Source organism: Lates calcarifer, linkage group LG4, assembly GCF_001640805.2.
Source record: "Lates calcarifer isolate ASB-BC8 linkage group LG4, TLL_Latcal_v3, whole genome shotgun sequence".
NCBI classification, from domain to species: domain Eukaryota; kingdom Metazoa; phylum Chordata; class Actinopteri; family Centropomidae; genus Lates; species Lates calcarifer.
Genome location: NC_066836.1, coordinates 4,635,914 through 4,657,398, shown reverse-complemented (window position 1 = coordinate 4,657,398; position 21,485 = coordinate 4,635,914). Strand labels below are relative to the sequence as shown.

Genomic DNA, 21,485 nt, shown 5'->3' with positions numbered 1-21,485 from the left:
CAGGAGGACAATAGTGAGAGTGTATGTTAAACAGGATGATGGAATTGCAGCAGATGAGGGTCATGCTCCAGGTCTTAAGGGTCAAATCCTGTTAGAAGTAAGAGGGATCAAGGCTTTAGCAAAGCGCTGCCTTTTCTGCTGCTGCAATATTCACTGTCAGTGTGCAAGAGGGGCTCCGTGAGAGAGACGTTCGGGAAGAGAGTGCGGCTGTGGAAAAGCTTAAAACCGCTTAGTGTGATTTGCTTGAACTCAGCTACACGTAATAAATAAAACAGAAGGAGAGGAGACAGGAAAATGACAGGTTGTGCAGGTGAGATAAAGGAATAACCGGTAGAAAAATACCCCTTAGTACAGTCTACAGGCTCCCTCCCCTTTGTTTCCCCTTAAGGTTAAAATCATCTTATTCCACTCTGCCAGACACTACTGAATATTTTCTGAACAGGCAAGACTGTTTATGGAAAAAATGGAAATTAGTTCAGATGTCTTGAGCATCATTTTATACAAATTTCTTGTAATTGCAGCCGGGGAGATTTGGTATCTATGGAAATGCTGGGATCTGGACTAGAACTTAAAATAAAGTTTTGTAAGTTTTGACAACGTTTGGAGAAATAAGACGAGTTTGTAGCGGCTGCTTCAGATGTTACTGACGTGGGTCACTTTAAGAGAAACATGATGATACCAACCGTGCTGATGCTACTATTGACATAATGTTTTGTAATTTAGGGTGTATGTTGTGTTATTTTTGAGGAATGTAATTCAAGATTTACATTATTATCAAAAAAGCATTTAAGCTTCAGGTCTGATATGTCGACCATGATCTCTTATATTCTACCTCAGCTTTCTTTGAGCTGCAGTCGTGTAAAATGGCTGATGTATGTATTTCTGACTCATTACAGTAAAATCCTGCACCTAAATGTAACTAATTACAATCATATTACCCTGGAGATCTGAGATAATTCAATAGTATAGTCTACTGACATGAGTTGGAATCGTACCATGATTACATTTCATTACAATTCAATCATTAAGCAGACACAGTTGTTCAAACTGGCCAATCAGGAGTGACTTGGGGTTCAGCGTCTTGCTGAAGGACACTGTAACATATGGCCACAACTGATGGAAAACCTGCTCCACCATCTGAGAAACAAACACCTCGTAAAGTCACGATACGATGATTTTGTGTTATTATTTCACTGAGATCGGATTCACAGCAAATCTTAATTAAAAACTGTGAAGCTTAGTTGTTAATTTACTCTGTGGATCACACTTCATCACACTGAACATTGATTTGATCATTGCGAGTTTGGCCTAGATTTGTCATAGTGTGATGTATAAATCAGGAAGAAAGGAAACAGATGTTTGTTTTTTTACTGTTTGTTGATAGTTGTATGTGAGAAGTTTGAGGAGATGTTTGGATGTACAGAGAAAGGGGAAAAATGTAGAATGGCACTCAGTCGAGCGCATACCTCAGCCAAGGCCAAACAATCCCTCACATATCTGTCTGTTGTACAAACTCGTAGATCTCAGCACCATAAATATGTCTGACTTTTTACATCAAGGTCCACATCATTTCCTGAGGAACTGACGAAAATGTTGAAAAATGCTCCTGGATCAGCCCCTTTAACCAGAAATGCACCAACATGGAACGGGTTCTTCTCCGGCTCTTCCCCCTTCCCTCCACCAAGTACAAACTGACTCAGTAGGTTTTGCATAATCCTGCTGACAAATAAACAAACCAACAAGCAGACACAGGTGAAAACATAACCTTGCTGCCAGGGGTAATAAAAAACCTGGATAAGTAGGTAATAATTACAAAGTGGTAGAAATAATAAGGACAAAACACATCTAAGAAATGTTGTTAGTATTATGATTTAATTCCAACCTTATTACCGAGCTTTAATTCAACGTATTGTTTATTTTATTAGGCTGTATTTTCTCTCAGTAACTGAAATTTGGCCTCAAAATCACTCATAACATCCAAAATAAAAGCTGCTTTGTCAAATTTCTGTAAAGCAAACCATTACCATTCACATACTGGATTTATTGTACTGCTGCATTTTCAGTGGCTCCAGTCATGCTGTTTGAAAAATAATTCTCATCAAAAAGAGCATGTTTCTTAATGACTGGATTAGTCGAATGGCAATGAGCAAAAGGATTCTCAGCTGTGAAGTGATTTGCACAAAGCATTGTCTGCAATAATAAAAAATCTTATATGACAGTACAGTACGTACTGTACTGTACTTGGCGGTACAGAATGAATAAAGCTGAGACTGTCATGATCCAAGAAAGGCACAAATAAGAAGACAAAGATTTAAACCAAATGAGATTTTCCTCTCTCTTTCCTGCTTTGTACCGTCTCATGAGCCCTGCATCAGCTGAACTGTCACTGAAGAGTCTCACAGGAGAAAACTATCAAGATGGCAAAGAAAGAACAAAGATGGAGAACAGAGACAGCGACGCTCCCCGCGGAGGTAAAGCTGTAAAATATCATGAATGAAAAATTAAGTCAATAAAATGGACTTGAACCACTTTGAGAAGGATTGTGTGTCCATGTGAGAAAGAGGCTGTATGTGTGTGTGTGTGTGTGTGTTGTGCTACACAATGAAAGCAGGCTAATGCCCTCTCACTTAAAACCAGGAGGTTATGGAACCAATTGTCTTCCTCACTACCTTTTTGTTTTTTTCTTTCCCTCTTTCACTCTGGTCTCTCAGCCTGCCTGGTTCGTGCTGCTCTCCAGGGAGCTGTGGTTCCTGAAAGGTTTCTCAGTGTCCTTAATCCCTCCATCTCTTTGTGTCCAGGCAAAAAATATATCCGCATGAAACTCAAGAGGCCGACAGGGGCCAAGGCGTGTGAGAAAAAGATGAGCTTCTCTCCAGCATTTTGTGGGAATTAGAAAAAATAAAATAAGGGAGAGCTGCTCCTTAAAAATAAACAACAACATGAAGATAAAACCCCAATTTGGCTTCTTTTGAAAGAACAGCACAAAGCTTTAAATTAGTGGTTCTATAACTGGAGTCCTTCAGGTTCAGAAAAAACAGGAATGGTTTGATTTCTCCCATTTTAATGACTAGTAATTATCCCAATTAGGAGAGTGGATGACAGCTTTAATTATAGGTTTCAGTTACCAACACATCTCCAAAAATTCTCTGCAGACAGGTGTAGTTTCTGTTTTAAAATCAAGGATATATCTGAGAGCCATCACAGACGGGGGTACATACCCCAGGTAGTTGGAGGGAAACTCAACTACTTTGAAAAAACAGAAATTATGGTTTGATTAAAAAGAATATATTCCCACATTTACCATTTTTATTCACTTATCCACGTGAGGCACACGTCCAACCTCAGTTTGGTTACAGGTGCTGGACAAAAGCAGAATATGAAAAGAGAAGTGGTGGTCTGCACAGTGAGAATATTTAAAATATTTATGATTCAACAGTTATGATAGACTTTAGAGATTTTTGTCAGGCATGTTTGCTTCCAAACATTTTTCATATGCTATCTTTAAAATCTGCAAGAAATCAGTAAAATAGAAGATAAATAGAATGCACTGGGATTTCTGTTGTTATTACATCATGTGTGTTGGTAAATAAAAAGGACCTCACGTCGGCTGTTTTGTACATCATCATGTCTTTATTTGTGTGTAAACAAACTCTGAAAAGAGCATCAGCCAGGTTCTTGATTATTGGCATTAACATGATTGACTTCTTTTGCAGTCATGGATAAAACATGATCACTCCACTGCAAAAAAGGGGTTTTCTGAAACAAGTCATGTCATCTTAAATTCTGTCCTATAATCTCGCTGCCAATGCAGTCTTAAAAAATTAATGCACTGAACATAACTTGAAACTGGCAGATTATTGTACTGACTTCAAATAAGAAATAACAAAAAATGCCCTTGGACCAGTCTTGAAAAAAAAGAAAGAAATAATCTCACTCCATAGCAGACTTTTTCCACGATAAATAAAATTTTAGGGCTTAAAAATAAATGACTTGACTGTTAAAGAGGCCCTTCTTTGCAGCGTGCATAATAAATAACATGACACTTCCATTTGAACTGTCTGCGACCTCAGTTCAGTCTAGCAGGTTTACTTCATCTCATCTTACTTGGTGTAATGCAGTGTTTCTCACTACTGTATAAGGTGCTGGGTGTGTGTGTGTGTGAGAGAGAGATGGAAATGTCGTCGCTTGGGAATGTGATTCGGTCATCATGTAGTGTTGGTGTGAGTATGCTGATGTGTTTGTAGTTAAGATTTGGACACGACCGGGCGTCCAGAGGCTTATTAGGTTAGTAGTTCATCAAATCATTAAATATATGTAACAGGTGAAGAGCTGCAAAAATAACCTTCTTTAAAAATAACAAAACGTCCGCAGCGATCACAGCAGTAGTGTTAAGCTCGGAGTGCAATGTAATTCACTTTGTCACTGCCATTGTACATAAACAACAAATATATTTACAATCGAAACAAAACAAAAAAATACATAATTCATAACAAAAGAAATGTCACCACATTCAGAACCACAGACAAGTCGTTATGGGACTTACACGGAGTGAGAATGTAACGTGTGGTGTGTGTTTGTGTTCATGTTACTGACCTATTCTGACTGATATCAAGCTTTGAGTAACTTGGGTGGAGCTTTCCTCTTTGACAAATATTCAACTGGCCCTCAGGAGAAAACTCCATCTGCAACCAACAAATTAGAAAGCTCAGAACCAGCCTCCGTCTTCACTGACAATAAAGGACATTATTTTCCACCATGAATGGTCCCAAAACGCAATCAAAGTGCTGACGGAGTTGAGCAATATGGTCTTTTCATGGCAATTACAGTGTCTGATTTGAGCTTCGGCGCTTTTAGCTGCACATCCTAAAAATTTTTAGGATTATTATGAGAAGCTATGAAAGCCTGAAGTGCTGTATTTGGAAGCTTAAGGTTTATCATTCTCACACGCTGCTAGCAAAACACACAGTCTGACCTGTAAAGTCTGCTCTTCGCTTCCTCCCAGGACAAATGTTTTGCAGTTTGTAAGGATGAAAACGTACAACCAACAAATCTAAAGCACTCCTTATACTCACAGGAGGCAGATATCGACGTCTTAAAGCCAATAGCTCCGCGTGTTTCGTTTCATGTTCTGGTCGGTTTCTCAGAGTCGAGCAGACTAAAATGACCTCGGGTGAAACCATTTGGAAGAATAGTAATAAAATAAACCTGTCTCTTGGAAATGAGTTGATGAGCTATGCCACATTTTGCTGCTTATGATATGTTAACTGGAGATATGTGACAGAGTGTTGTAATAACAGTAAAAAAATAAAAACAAACTGAAGTTGGAAAAGAGTAAACCTGTTGGCTGCAGTTAGGATCAAAGAGAAGCTGTAGATTCGGTTACACTCTTATAGGACCAGAGCAAATAATCCAACCTTCATGCAAAGTGGCATGCAAGTCACTTTTTCCTTTACTGAAGTAAGGACATACGTGTGAGTATGGAGAAAATGTGTTTACCGGTCTGTCTTTGAAGAGAGAGGCTGGGACGTCTTTGACAAACTGGTTTCTGAGCTGTTCCAACTCTAAAAGAGCTTCCTCCTTTTGTTGTGTACCGGTATGTATTCATGTGGTTGTGTGTGTGTGTTTGGTTGTGTGTGTTGAATCCTTCTATCACACCTCCTTTTAAGGCTTTCAAGCTGCTTTGGATCAAAGTCAGTCCCAGGGGATAATTCAGCATAAACACTGAGTTCAGACACATCATAGCCTACCTTCACATACTGCTGAATTCAATTTTTCAGACACATTTCAACACCTACTTGATCTTTTGATTCACAAAAGGAGGCTGATGTCCCTCCAGTCACTCCAGTCATTTTCTACTGGCATTGATTTTTACAATTTTTTTTTTTTTTTTAGCTTCATCTGACTTCATCGCCGCTTTCACAAAATAACTTGTTTTTCTGTTTAAAAAATGTTAAATGCTGGAATACTAAACCTAATGTCAAATTAGGACTGAAAGGGGACAGTCCCTGCAGAAAACAAACAATAATAAAAAAAAAAACAAGGGCAATATTCACATCTAAGACTTAACTTTCAGCCCTCGTCTTAGACGTTGTGCAACAGATGTGCCACAGACTAAAGCCAAAATTTATAAACAGCGCAGGGGAAAGAGAAGAAGGAAAAGTGTTAAAAATGTTAAAATGAACCCCACACTGGCCACGAGATTAGAATAGATTAACAGTACATTAGGCTATATGCTTCATCATCATAATTACCGATAGATATATAGCAGTCGCAGCCGCCGCCATCCAGTTTTAGAAACACATTTGACTAAAAGGGAGGGAACAGGAGGAGGAGGAGGAGGAGAACCTTGAATTTAAATAAATATTGTTTTTTTGTGTTTTTGTGTTTTTTTTTCTTAAGCCATCTTTCCTCCTGCCTTGCGGGTTGAGAACATGGTGCCGATGAGTTTGGGAGGGGAGGGGGGCGCTCTATGTGAAGCTCTGCAGGGGCTGGCTGACCCTCATGCAGGCCCAGTAGAAGGCCCGAGCCAGGGTGACGAGAACCAGGAGCAGCAGCACGGCCCACGAGGCGTAGATCCCCTGGTAGGTCTGAGCCTTCACCCACGTTCCAGCCTGAAGACGGACACGGCAACACAAAGTCTCAGAAATGCAAAACCTTTTCAGGGAACTGCAGGCACGTCCTGAGCGTGTTTTGGTGGCTACAACAGAGAGCTGCAGGGATGATGTATTTTTGCAGGCCAAGCCAGAAGTTAGCATCACCCTGGGTTCTCAACAAAAAGCCAATGGGATTTCCCAACTTGTTATTTAGTTTAGCTCTGACCTTCTACAAACGTCTGTAGTCTCATTTGCCACTTGTTAGCAACTGCCTTCTAGTTAAAAAACACAAGTGGAGTGTTTTCTGATGTATTTTAAGATTAAAACGTGAAAATGACTCGAGCTTGTGTTGAGCTTATTTAAGGCACTGAAGCAAGTACACATTCAAAAAACCCACTGACTTCAGGACAGGGGGAACTGGAAGTGCTGAACTGCAAACTTGTTTCTGGACTCATTCCTGCAGCGTTCTATGAACCAGGTCAAGTTAAAGCTAGAATTATGCCTGAAAATATTTTATGCGTTCATTATCAGGCCCATTAATGATGAACAAGCACAGGTACTGATTGGTTTCTGCTCAATCTCAGGCTGCAGCAAACCATTATTTTTACTTGTGGATTAATCTGTCGATTATTTTTTCCAATCACAGTCCATCACTGTTTCCTAGAGCCCAAGGCCATGATAATAAAATGTTTTTGTCCAACCACCTCTCTAAAGCCCACATATATACAACTCATTATAAGACAGGGAAACACAGGGTGACACAGTCAAACATGGAGGGTTTTTTTGATCAACTAATAATTACAGCTCTAAATTAAACACAAATTCACTTCATCGACAACATCAGGACGATAAAACATTTGGTTGAGTGTATGTATCACAGTGACTGATTAATCCACCTGCTCCAGACTGATGCACTGACAAAGAATTTTACTGTTAAAAATGCACAATTTTTCACGGAAGAGCTCATTCTTAAGAGTGACTGAGGGGTAAGAGAGAAAATGGCTTTCCCATCAAGTATTAAGTGTGCAGCTGCTCAGAAGAAAATTATTTAATGAAGATGGCAAAAATGACTTTGAGAGAACCCATAGGGATTTTCTGAGAATATGGAAATATGAATATGAAAGGTTTCAAAGTCACACAGCACTGGAGCAAAGCTAATACAGATATAAAAAGTCAAAAAAATGAATGAATGTAATGCTCCGACATATTGTTGTAGTGTTTTGATTCACACCTGGCTCAGATGATTAATGCTAGAATCTAGATTGTGTGATTAAGTCCAGGACTAGAGGCTGATGTGGTTTTATGTGTGTTACTGGCGAGTTTCTATGTGGTTGGCATTTATTTACAATATAAAGTGAGTGGAGTAATTGTATAAACATTCTGCAGTTTGCATGCTCACACACACACACACACCACAGATACACGTAGGCCTGCACACATGCACGCATACAAAAAACAACGAGGAACACATATTACACGAGAAAACACATTGAACTACAATCCATATTAAACTTATCAGTTCCTCTGTCAGTTTGACCTTGTACTGTTTCTTCTCGAAGGCTGGGTCTTATTTATTTTCTCTTTGTGTTTCTGCCTCCTCTAGAAAGGTTAAGACCTCCAAATAATTTGGTCATTTAGATGCTGGTCTCGTATTCAATCCATTTACTTCATCGTGTTGCGAATTCTGTCTCTTGATTTCTGAGTCTTTTGGACTATTTTGAATTTTTAAATGAAGATGGAGCAGGTTTTTAACCAGCTCCTTGTTATTTGTTTCATGGCTGCAATTCTAAGTATCCTGTAAAGGTATTTGTCTTTTCTAACATGAGCTCTGATGGAAATGTGCCCAAAATAAAACATTTTGGTTCAAGCTCTTGTTTAATTTAACATATTTCCATAATGGAAAATGTGTTTCAAGTGCTGGGCAGTAAGAGAAAATGTGTGTGATTTCATCACATCCTCTCCAACAGTCTGAATTAATTGATTTTGTAAATTGTGATTGTATTGTTCTTCCTTCATTTCTTAATTGCCTTCATTTAAAAATCAGCTTTCGTATCCATTAGTCTGGAAATGAAGTTTCATCTGTTACTTGTCTACTTGGTTTCTTGCTGCTCTGGGACCATTCTTATAATTAAAACCACCTTTTAACGTCATGTTGTGACATTTTTTGCCACCACACCACCATTATGCAATGCTATCAGCACAGCATATTCACTGTCTGCACACTGCTCACTGATCTCCATGCTGGCAGGCACGTATGCCTCTTGTGTTCAGAGTGTCTTTACTATTTTAGGCTGTTTGGTGCTCATCTTGCACCCTCTGCTGTTCGTGAAGCAGAATGTATCAGCTATCCAGTTTTTCTCTCCTTGTGTCCATGTTTATTTTTAGACTTCTGTACTCCTCATTTACTCCTAATTGTCCATAAAACTTTGATTTACTGCAGAGTTCTGAGAATATTCTACTGCTGCACTCTTATTCTAATCATTTAAATAAGAACAACAGCTATAACAGAAACTATACAAAGCACTGTGAGCCTTGACAAGTTGTACACACATCAAAGTGGGCGTAAAAGAACAAACACAGAAAAACTGAAGGTCGGAACTGTTCTGTTATTCAGCTGGTGTTGCACCCTGAACACTGCTTACAGTTAAACTAGGTTGTTTGTGCTATATCACACTGACAAATGGAGGCCTGTCACACAGTGTCTGGAAAGCTGCTGCAAGGTGCACATCCTCCAGGACTGTAATCGCATTTCTTCTCCCTGCTACCTTTGTTTTATCTGCAACTGTAAGGTTTTCACATTCTAAAGTAAAGAGGATAAATAAGACAGCAGTTTAACAGTGTTTCCTGTGGTTCCACCTGTTGTCAGCTGTGTGCAGCTTTTTAAAACTCAGATCTCAGTCTCCTGGATGTCAGTGTGGTGTCTGGTGGCGTCCTACTCACCATCAGCCCGGCAGTGGAAATGCTAAATAGCAAGCAGAGTAGAAAGCACCACAAGCTCCGCCTCCGGGGATACCTCTGACCAATGGAGGAGCTTCAGGTGAGACAAAAAAGAGAAACATGGAAATTAACTTTATTAGGAAATGAAATCAAATGCAATGTTGATTTTGACAGCACAGGCATCCCTTCTATTGTATGACTGTGTGACAGTCACCGTGACATGTCAAAATGTCTTCTGTGTAAAAGTCCTGTTAAATAATAAGAATGGGGTTTAAAATAAATTCAATTAATTACTCCAGGATAATTAAATTTGGTTTGTATATTTTGGGAGCGTATAATTGTTGTGTTTTTACTGCAGCTAAAGCCGGTAAACTCCTCCAGGAGGTGCAGAGCTAAAATAACATGTAGAACATGATTATGATACACCTGCAGAAATTCACCTTCAAACAGCACCTGTCCAGGGTCAGTCTGGGTTTTGGGGTACTATTTTGGACGTGACAAAGTGAAATCTCATGACTAAATCTGTTCATCAAGACAGCTAGGGCACACCTGCATCGCAGTAATACAAACTGTAATATTAATGATATGCCATACTTGAAATAATTGAAAAAAAAAAACACCAGCTCCTCAAGAACTGATTCTACATCATATCTGGTTATTCTTGCTAATTCCTGTCCCTAAAGTCCTACAAACTTTGCTCACTGTGTTAAGAAGCTAATGGAGCTAGTCATATAGGAATGTGGCAAGTAGCCAAGTTTGAAGAAAATCCTGAGGTATGAAACATACATGCAGCAAATCCCTGAGATCAGAAACCTCATGATGTTATGAGACACATGTAAACACAAAAACGTGTTGCAGCAGTTGAGGTTAGAGACAGAGTCACATCAACAGGATGCCACAGGTTCAATTCACAGAAAAACAAAGACCCTGATGCCACCGCCTGCTTACTCTGTGTTAGGTTTCTCTGTACAAAAGCTTCAGCTAAATGTGTTAAGACGTGACTCTAAAATGTAAAAGTACAGTGAGAACGAGTTGGGGTAATGGATGGATCGCTTATAGCTACTTACACTTTCCTGCAGTGTGGGCACCTGGCCAGCGTCCGGTCTGTGAACTCTGTCCACTGAAATCACAAGGAGAAAGACTCGAGCTTCAGCTTTGACGAAAACCAAGAGATGTGTTTAACATCTGTGTTTGTGCTTCTTATGCAATCAGAGAAACATTATTGTCTATCAAAAGGCAGAGTGTGTGTTTGACATTGCTCACAATAAAAACAAGTTAGATTTAAGTTTAATAAATCTGGAAAAATAGATAATGGCTGTGCAGGAAAAAGAAGGAGTTACAGTGCAAAGTCCTTCACTGCTTGTTTATATGTGTTTTAATGGCAGATGGAATGAATGATTTTTTGAATGTATTTGTCCGGGCCAGCCAGTTTTTATATCAGTGACCTGACTGGAGGAGTTGGAGTGAGTTATGGAGGGGGTGTGAAGGGCACTGCACTCTATGATAAGGGCTGTCTGCTATTGAACTGTCTGGATGCAGAGAAATCTGCACAATGCAGTAAAACAACAAACTCTAGGGGTATAAATTAATTATAGATAGAGACTCTAAAGTGTCAGAAAAAGTAATAAATGCCTATCATGCTTTCCCTGAACGCAAGGTGATGTCTTCCAGTTGCTTGTTTCTTTCTGGCCAATGATCCAAAGTACAAAGATATTCAATTTGCAATTATATAAAAGAGAGAAAAGCAACAATCTTCACATTTGAGAAGCTGAAACCAGCAAATATTTGGCTTTTCTGCTTGGGATAAATGAGTTAAATGGTCAATCAATCGTCAGATTGTTGATATATTCTCTGAGCAGTCAGTGAAATAATAACTCATCTCAGCACTGTATGCAAGTCCAATGCAAATCTCCACTGATGGGACTAGTGCTTCGACTGAACGTACACGACATGTGCAGGCAATATACAACTTTAAGATAAATCCCTTTACAGATGGCATTATTCAGATACACCTGCAGCTGCATGGATTGATAACACATTTTAAGAAATTTAATACAACCATCCCAGGTCTCGACAACAGATGCTGCATGCCACACAAAAAAATGAGAAAGAAAAATAGGCTTCTCTCAGGGCGTAGACACATTTATTCCCTCCCTAACGTTGGGGCGTGATACATTTGTAAACTCTGCAGAGCTGAATACACTGCGCATGCTGTACATTCTTCTTATTCTGATAGAAACACTCTGTATGGGAAGCACAGAGAACATTATCACTAGATCTGCGACAAGAGGGATCACGGTGACACCACCCAGGGCACAGATTTGTATTTTCATTCAGCCACCCTGTCTTTAAACAGGTGGGGAAGGTCCAGCTGAATGCTAAGCACCCTGTACCATCCATCTCACCCCTTTTACAGCTCTGTTCTTCTCTTTCTCTGCCTGCGCCACCTTCCTTCCTTTCACCATATATCCACACCATCTTTACCTGTCCCACACATTGTTAAAGAGCAGTAAGTTAAGATTTTACTTCCCCTTTAGCACAGAGTGGCCAGAATATATCAGCAGAGAGCTGATAGGGTTATTGATCTACACCAATAACTCAACATTTATTTGGCCTAGTGCAAGAATGTTTTGGCTTTTCAATAATTCACTTTTCTGGCTGTGCAACAATACATTTCACAACAAAAACCTTGCAGGCTTACTGAACCTGTCACTAGATATTTCAGCTACAGATGATAAAAGCCACAATAGTAAATGCCAAAGCAGTTTTATTATCCTGCTAGTTTGCATGGTAATACATCACCTCTTCAAAAACATTTTTATTGGAGCCTGGTTCTCTGTAGAGAATGTGATTTTATTGGTTGTGTCTTTTTCAGGTTTATGTCATTCAAAGAGACAGGAGAGGTGTGGACCTGTGCCAGAGACTTAATGAACAGTTTCTACTGATTGCCATGGAGGTTGATAAGGGTAATCAATTAATGTCTTTTTAAATCAAACCGATACTACAGATGCTGGAGGGTGATATTTGTTTTTTAAACTATGCTCAGACAATATGTGTAGTTCTTCTGGATTTTAGCAATATGTCTTAAAAACCTATGAAAATAATCCAGTGACACTTACTGAACGAGCACAGTAGGTAATCTGAAAATTCATTAGATTTTGAAAAAAATATTAATAATAACTTACAAGGTTTTGGAGCTTGAGCTGGCTCAGGTATCATCATGTGACTTAAGTGTGAAGCTCTATCATGTGAAGATACCTTGGCCAGCTCAATTTTCTGAATAAAGACTATGAGACGCGTAGGGCTGCCCTCTAAAAGTCGATGAGTCAATACCTCCATCGAGTCGAACTCACAAAATGCCTCGCTGATGCAGGAGCAACAGTGTGGCAGGCTGTAAACTTTACAACCGAGTCTTGACTTAAAATGAGAAAACAGCAAAACTAACTGTGATGGAAGTAGAGGCGGTGATGGGAACGAAGGGCAGAGCGGCACCGGGCAACATGACGCAGGGCAGTGTGACTCATTTCTGTTGACATTTCTGTTGACTGCTGCAATGCTCTGAGCTCTGACGGAGCTGTCAGCAGCCCGGCAGGAGAGACACTCTGTGGTGCAGTGGGACCAGGACGCCAACTTCACTTTTTCTGACTGTGTGGAAATCTAATGTTTACAGTAAAAACACTGAAATCATCACTGAAACTAATGCCAAAGATTTTGTGATTGCCAGATATATGAAAAATTATATATCTAAATGGTCAAACCTTCATACTGAACAGACAAACACGAGTCGGGTACTGCCTTAGAGATGTGAATGACCTTTGAGATCAGGTTGTTTTGTTACATGACGTACTTGGAGGTCTTTTTTTGTTTCCAACCCAAATCTGACATTTTCACCTTTAGGGGATATTTGTTTAGTCTTAAAGGAATAGTTCAACATTTTGGGGAAAAATAGTTAAAGAGTTAAACGTGAAGATCGATATCACTCGAACTACTGTTTCCCCAAATGTCAAACTATTCCTCTGTGATGTGATAAGCTGAGAGAGAGAGAGAGAGAGAGAGAGAGAGAGGTACCAGGAAGGTGTTGCTGCAGTGTCCACAGGAGACGCGAGCCCCGGCTGGCTGGGGGTCAGGACTGGCTGGACCAGGATGAACCGGACCCAGATTAATTATCCTCTTACTGTGAAGAGACAAAAACAACACAAAGTCAGCATCCACTCCACAAATGACTCAAGATATAATTCAGTGTTTAGGCTAACATTCAGTGCCTGATGTTGTGAGCAGTCGTCTCATTCTGCTGCTGTGGAAAAGGCTGAGTGATGACAGATTCACTTTTTGGGATCCATCAGCAGCCAAACCCTCTGATTACCACTGACGCCGCTTTTCTCCAACCAAGATCCTCAGACAACTAAGTGTCTCAGAATCACTGATCAGACAGCAGCACTGAGATGTGTTTAGTCAGCATGTCTGGTTTGAATGCAAAACAATGACACTAAAGGTAAACTCATTTTAATGCAGGAAACGTGGCATATGAGGAATATTTACAACCTGTTGGCATCACTTTAACAAAATGGGAAACCTGTGGTCAGCTGTAGTAAAAAATAAAACCAGGAATGTGGACAGTTATATCAGAAACACGCCGCTCAGCTCTGAAAGTAAAAGTCTCGTTTTAATGCCCAGAAATTTCTGTACCACTTCCAATTTTAAAGGACATCACAGATACAAACCTTACAGTTCAGATACAGTCATTTCAAACAGAAAGGATTTTCAAGAACAAGACTCCTTCTTTGTTTACAAGGCGGAAAATGTGCATTGATGTCAAAGTGAATGACTGGTTAAAGGGTAAATGATGTAATATTTTTTGTTACAGGCATCAGGACATTTCATAAAATTATTTTTTGCCTGTGATTAACATTCAAACCCTAATTAGCCTTGAGCCTTACCTTGTGATCTGCACCAAAGCTGACAGATGAATTATGGGTTTCAGATATTTATGACAAGAGATTTTGTGATGTACAGTTTAAAATTACACATATTTACACAGTAGCAGAAAATTAAGAAAGAAAGAAAATGGATGGCTAAAAATGTTGCTCTCGCACATTTTATGCCTCGGGCATAAACAAGGAATCTTATCTTCCTGAGCAATTACACTAGGCTGCAGTAGCATGATGTTCAGATGCACTGCCAAATCTGTACGTTTTCGGTGACACCAGTCTTGTGTTTTCGACGATAAAAATCCCAACACGCTGGCATCTCTTTTGACCTGTAAAAAAGTGTTCTATGGCTTTTTGTTTAGCAAATTTCCTGACAGAAGACAACAGAAACGTTTCTTTCCCAGACTGTATTTGAACTGTCAGCAGCCCTGTGATTTTTTCTTTATGGCCTGAAAAATAAAAACTGCCACACAGGTGATATTTAGTGCGAATCATGGAACTTTTCCAGTTCACTTTTTGTTCTAAAGAGGCTTCTGCACTGACTCTGCCCTCAGATATTAAAGTGTGAATGAATTTGCTAAGTGTGCATTTATCTGGTGGCTACTCTGCAGGAATTTTGTACATTATCAAATAGGTTGCTGCCGTTGTAGGTGTTACTGGTGTTACACAGTGTTCAGGCACACACCGATTACATAACTTACCATTTGGCTCCTTTTTTTTTTAACAGAGATAAAATCCATTTGGTTCATTTGCTTATCAGTGGAAACACCAACGCTTAGTTGGATGCTACAATTATAAACAGAAAGTGTCTGACATGAGGAGACAAGACAACGGTGGAGGATTTGGTGTCAGAGTGAAAAGCAACAGCACCTACATGGCAATATTTGAAATTTAAACCCAATTCCATGAGAAAATTTATCAAATTAATGAGGCAATCTGCAAACTTTGCCTGATGAAGGAGGCAGCATCTGAAGGTAACACTAATCTACACACACACACACTGAGCTGACGCATGTCTTTTCTTGCAGAATGTCTGGTGTAATCGGTAACACCAGACTGTCACGAGTTTAGTATCTGGTGGGGACATTTTCACTCCGTGCTGAATGAATTTTGTGATTTCTGGCTGCAAGGTCTAGATTGTAAATTAAATATTTACATAATCCCCATCCCTGAATAAAATATGGCCAGCAAATACAACACATAGAGTACAGTATGTTATCCATGCAGACACACTTCTCTTAATATTAACAACATGCAGAAGTGAAACCCATGATGTGGCTGTTCTAATGAGGCTGTTATTTCTTCATCCGGCTCGCTGAGCACTGCATGTAAGCTGTGCTGGGAGCACAGCCTTAATTGAGGAACTGCTGCTCCCACTGCACCTTGTTTCCTCTGCTTCACTTCTCTCTCACACAGATACACAGTGTTCTTGCAGTCTAATAGTGGTGTGCACACAAACACACACACATACAAGAAGAATTCCTCACCAGTATGGCCGGGGACAGGCGATCCTCTGGGAAGTGACTTTGCAGATGAGCAGACAGTTGCAGGGGCAGCGAACGTACTTCTTCCCTGCTGGGGCATTCTTAATGGGCTGCAGAGGGAGTCAGAGACACACAGTAGGATGAGGTAAGAAGACAGTAGAACAACGAATTAGAATAGGAGTAGATAACAACCCAATTATTTTTGACGGACGAGAATTAACCAATGCTACATGCGGGAGGTATTCTGAGAGATACTGGAAGAGGCTGTGCTGTAGCTGTGGGTAAGAAGCCAAGGGATGGCATAATAGGATAATACCAAGGTGCTGCTTGTTGCTCTACAAATGGCAAAAAAGACAAAACTTTACAGCTCTTGTGTAATGTTAATAGACGAGCTGCCATTTTAACTAAAACACACAACAAGGATTTACTCTGTGTGATCACAAAGATGTTTGTGGTGAGGAAAAAGGTGGAAATACAGACAGAGGTTTAATAAATGTTATAAGGAACTGTCCCGGAGACTTGTATATATTTAACAACTGACCAACTGTTGAATTCATACTCCAAACAAGGAAGGGAGCAGCATGTTACCAGAAAGTTGGGATGTCCATCCCTATCATACAAAACAAGGAAATGCCCTCTTTGGTCCCTCCTCCACCCTCCCCTACCCCTGTGCCACAGTCAGACAGGCCATTGGGCATACTGGGATAAATCCTGTTGGACTGTCAAAAAATCCATAAAGTTTTATCTGGCCCACTCTGTGTACTTGTCATTCAGGGTGCGCATGAGAGCGTGCTGCCTGTGTGTTCCAGGACTGGGCTCACTAGTGCCAATTTAAGGATTATCCGGAGAAGAAGCAGTATACCCTTCTGTTGCCACCAGACCGTGCAGAGTTTTGAATGGGATCGATTTGGGGCTGCAGAAGAGAGAGAGATCAGTGACGACGTGATGGGGGTGTATCTAAGAAATTCCTGAGCTGGAGGAAAAAGTGGAGGGATGTCGCTGAGAGAGGATGGCTGCAACACAGGTTTGTGGTCTACTTGCAGTTACTACTTCTTCATCCCCTCATGTTGGACTGAGGGCAGACTGGACACTATAATCACTCACTATCGCCGTGAGTAGCTGATTAGCATGTTGACTTCAGTGGATGTCTCTGCAACACAATACGTAGACATCTTTTAAGATTAAAACTGTTATTTCCTCACCTTCTGTTGATAAGTTTTGTTAGTTTTTTTGAATGTTTTAAACTAAAATTCTTACATATAGCCCCTTTAAAGATTGTTGTTGTTGTATAAATTGTATTCAAAATTCAAATGATGAATTACGGCTTGTTTTCCAATTCTAAAATGTAATGTATATGTATTTTCTGATCGTTGGGGCGGCCTCATCTCACTAGGTCAAATAAAACTGTTTGAGCTCACTGACAGAATGGAAATTTTAGTCTGTGTTTTACCACTATATGATACACACACCTTCGTCTGGGCTCCAGATAACATCCAGCTCTCAGACTGTCTGCTGTCTGTCCTGCTGATGGTTCTCTTCACTGCATCATTAAACTCTTACTAACCAGATCAGACTGAAAGCTGCGTGTTTTCTGCTCCATTATCAGTTTCACTTACAACTGCCGTGGGAGTGAAGTTTATATCTGCCCTGTAAGGAGGGAGATAATGGTGGGAGTGAAAACTAATAATACGAGTAATCATTATATGGTGTATTATGCAATTCCAGTCACTTCTGTCCATTACAATTATTGTCATGAGGGCTTACAGCAATCTCAACAATAATAATACTTTTCAACAACAGACTGTTAAACAACAGTCCTACAATAACTCCTAACCACATCAAAGTTATAACATTCAGTTCTGTTTCAGAAAGGTGTTGATTCAACTGCATGGCCATTTTGGGGGTTGCAGTTTGAACCGCCCTGCCTTATACTGACCGGTGTTTCATATCTAGCCAGTTTTATAAATCACTGCTTACAGCTTGTCCTCTGTGGCTGCTACAGAGCGACTGGCTCCACCTCATGATTATAACTGTTAACTGCAATGAAAACAGTTTTTGAAACACAAACCTGTGGCAGTGAAACAGCTATTAAAACTATTTACCTGCAGTTACTTGTAGGAACTGTCATCTCACTTCTACTGTCAAATTAAAGCTGGGCTAGACAAAACTGTTATCACAAAATGTCTCTCATTTATCAACCTAATTAACAAAGAAGTCTGACACAAAGACAGGGCCTAATTAGCATCACTGTCCCACCATGCTGTCCCACAGATATTATAGGTACATACTGAGCCAATACTTGTGTTTTAACATATGATGCAACTTCCATCTGTAATGTTATGATGTATGTTTGCACAGTTGAACTAATATCCAGGTAGATGCAACCTCATCTGTATCTTTTATAAGGTTGTGGCTGACAATTTATATCTGCACACCCTGGACATATTTCTGTACATCTACATATGTTGATTCCATCTGTCAACTGCTGATATTGCCTATTGGTACATCTGGACACATTTCATATTTCTTCTTCCATCTGCACACTGGTTTGCATAGCTAGTGATGCACACACACAGAGCCCCTGCAGCCTGTGAATCAGTCTGTGATGGTCGTTGAAATTACATGCTGTGTTATCATCTCTACAACTGTCAAATTGTCATGATCATCAACAACTTTTTCTGTGGTCAAATTAAATTTACCTTGAAATGGGAGTTTTCAAAAATTATGACAGTAAAAGTGCAGCTGAGCATCTGTTTGTTTGTTTTCTTGCCACACCTGAGCAGTTGCAGTACAGTCTTTCAGAGACAGTGCATGGAAAACTTTATCAGTTTATCACTGTCAAATTACTTCTGATACCTGTGTGACCGTTGTCAAATTGACTGTGAGGTTCTGTCTATTGTCCTTAGTATTGTTTGAGTGAGTATGTCCCAACATTCAGATTTTGTTGTGCATAAAACTTGTTGACCTTTCTAACAGTAGGAATGTCGCCACCTCTTCGAATTTTTCCATAAACCCTTCAATCCAAATTATGCTGGAACACATTTTTTCACAGTGTCACATGAACATGTTTGCAAAAAGAGAACTCATTTGTCATTCTAAACTCAACTAAACTGTTATTAAAATTTATGGCATAGATAAATCAGAATCCAATTCACTCTGACCCCTGGCATAAATAAATCAAGCACTTACATGTGCTTGTATTCTATGTTTTGTCTAGTGGATGACCCTGAAAAGACTTTACAAAGACCAAGAAAAAAAATCAAATAAATAAATCACAGGATGAACAACTCTGAGTTTATAAAAATGTTAATTATTCATACCATATACATGTCTCCAGTGATTTGTCTACACTGCAATCAGATAAAATAAGACAACGCAAGTTTTCAATAAATCAAATTCCAACAGTTAGAAGTGAACCCGTCCTTGGATCTAATGGAGAAAGAGTTTTCTGTTTGTAGTTGATTTTCAACAACTGGTAACAACTTGTTTAATTGGAACAATTTTCTGCCAAAGAATATTTTCATAGGGATTATAGGGACCATTAGTGACCTCTCTGTGAGCTCTGTGGATTATCTAAATTAATGAAGATACTGATTCTGGAAAGACTCTGTCAAATTTTGTAAATGTAATTTTCCATTGCTTTGAGTGCCTTATATTATATAATTTGTCACAGTGGAGGTAGAAATCTCAGAGATGTGTAACTTGATACCTGGGCAAATAAAACAAAAGGTCTGTGATAAAATGTTACTTAGTCATTTGTGTGAAACAACCCTTTAACAGAAGATACTGGTCAAGTATTTTTCCGTGTGTGTATTGCATACAGTATCTGGGTGTGTAGATTCCTCTAGAAACCTACCGTAGCTTCATTGCAGACCCCACACTTCACCACGTGTTGGTGGATCTTGCCCTCCACAGAGATCAGGCTCTGACACACCCTGCAGCTGATAACAGGGGCGCTGCCACTCTCCGGGGAGGTGAGCGGGGAGTAGGGTGGAGGATCCTCCCCTAGGAGCACCGAGGGCTGAGTTGGGCTGGGGAACGGAGGGAAGCCTGAGCAGGATGAGGGAGGGGAAAGAAGGGAAAGAATGATGAATACAATAGTAGTAGGAGCAGTGACAAATGAAGGATTGTTGAGGAAACCCAGTCACAAGAGCTCCCTCAATTCCCATAACAAGTAACCTCTTGCATGATGATTAACAAGTTAATAAGATTTTGCTGAGTTCAACTGAAAGGAGCTTTAGAAGATAAACACTCCAGGAATGCTGAGCAGGGTTAGTTTCTTCAAATAAAACTCCAAGAGAGAAAAGCAGAGAAAGTGAGTGTAACTAAATGGGACAGACTTCTATCTGGAAATCTGATGCAACACCCGGTACTATCTGCTCTGCACAAGGCATGTCTGGCAAGCAGCATGAACGGCAGTGATCAGTGCAGGTTGTGGGAGCAAAACATAATTAGGAGCCTTATCTCATGCCTTTTCCATTAATGTCTTCAGGCACAGTCCCTCCCTATGTAAGCTGCCATTGGTCGCAGCTGTGCCTTGCAGCATCCATCAGCAGCCTCTGTAATGGCTTTCTCCTATGTCAATCAGATCAGGTGCTTCTCAGATGCTAGCTAGCTAAGCGGTGCATCTGCCTAGCTTGTGGGTACAGTGGATTCAACTAAGTTGCTGAAATACACACACCAACCTGTGTCAGGAAACGAAAACAAAATACAGAATGGTGATAACGTTAATGAGCTGCAAACCTGAAGCTTTGCCGGTGTCAAGTGGAGCTAGCTGTCAAGCTAATAAAGCGGTTGCTAGGTCAGCTAGCTAGTTAGCACAACGCTGATTCCCCTCAGCCTCTGCTACACTACTATTGCAAAACAGCATATTTTAACCTCAGGGGATGCTCATTAAAAAATACCCTGGAAGCTAACATCATATCGTGCACATACACAGTCACAACAGGCCGATTCTTTGCCGCTGTCACAGCTGAGTTAGCAGCCTAACCAGAATGCCCAGTCAGTGGAGGCTAATGTCAGCTAGGGCTAACAGAGGCTGGAGTCGGGCGGAGGAGAGAGCACCATGGATACTCACTCTGTGGTTTGTTGGGCACACCGTAAGGCGCTGCACCGGGAGACACCCCGCCGTTACCGCTGCCAAGAGCACCATCTCCCAGATCTGATAGTAACGGGGACCTCTCGCCGTCCGCCATACCGAGAGAAAGGCGTAAGGGGGCGGGGGGGAGAGTGAGAGAGAGTGGGAGCGTGAACGCAGACCGATACGCTGTTGTTGTATTGTTGTGTCGGAAATGCAGGCGTCACATGATCACACCACCGCCGCCGCCGCCGCTGCTGCGGTAACGGTGCTCGGGGGTGTGGCACTCACTGCACACCCAGGGATGCTCCAGAGATACGCCCTAATCAATTCTAATGCTAAGTACATGGTAATTATGTTTGAATTATTTACCAATAGAACCGTGGTGTTACTATGAGGCAGTGTTAGGCTACTTATTCTATCTTTAGCCAGAGGTGGAAAGAAAATATTTACTCAAGTGCTTTAC

At 40.4% G+C, this 21,485-nt stretch overlaps 1 protein-coding gene and 1 long non-coding RNA gene across 2 annotated transcripts; one reads left to right on the top strand and one right to left on the bottom strand.

The window, feature by feature from the left end:
* Nucleotides 1–3,608: 3,608 nt before the first annotated feature.
* Nucleotides 3,609–21,312, bottom strand: pip4p1a (phosphatidylinositol-4,5-bisphosphate 4-phosphatase 1a). The gene is made up of 7 exons (XM_018678184.2): nucleotides 21,020–21,312; nucleotides 19,799–19,992; nucleotides 15,946–16,052; nucleotides 13,599–13,704; nucleotides 10,598–10,650; nucleotides 9,534–9,624; nucleotides 3,609–6,611 (listed from the first exon to the last, which is right to left on the bottom strand). Exons 1-7 carry the CDS (start codon nucleotides 21,135–21,137, stop codon nucleotides 6,468–6,470), a joined length of 813 nt encoding a protein of 270 aa, XP_018533700.1. The 5' UTR covers nucleotides 21,138–21,312; the 3' UTR covers nucleotides 3,609–6,467.
* LOC108884338 (uncharacterized) lies at nucleotides 15,954–17,508 on the top strand. Its single transcript, XR_001961033.2, has 2 exons — nucleotides 15,954–16,087; nucleotides 16,717–17,508. It is a non-coding gene; the product is annotated as an uncharacterized LOC108884338 (long non-coding RNA).
* Nucleotides 21,313–21,485: the final 173 nt, after the last annotated feature.

Excerpts from the sequence above, each read along its gene's own strand:
- pip4p1a (XM_018678184.2), bottom strand. The coding sequence starts at position 21,137 with ATGGCGGACGGCGAGAGGTCCCCGTTACTATCAGATCTGGGAGATGGT. Across the intron at positions 19,993-21,019 it reads TGTGCCCAACAAACCACAGA|GCTTCCCTCCGTTCCCCAGC; the intron begins GTGAGTATCCAT and ends CATCCTGCTCAG. Across the intron at positions 16,053-19,798 it reads GGGTCTGCAATGAAGCTACG|CCCATTAAGAATGCCCCAGC; the intron begins GTAGGTTTCTAG and ends CTCCCTCTGCAG.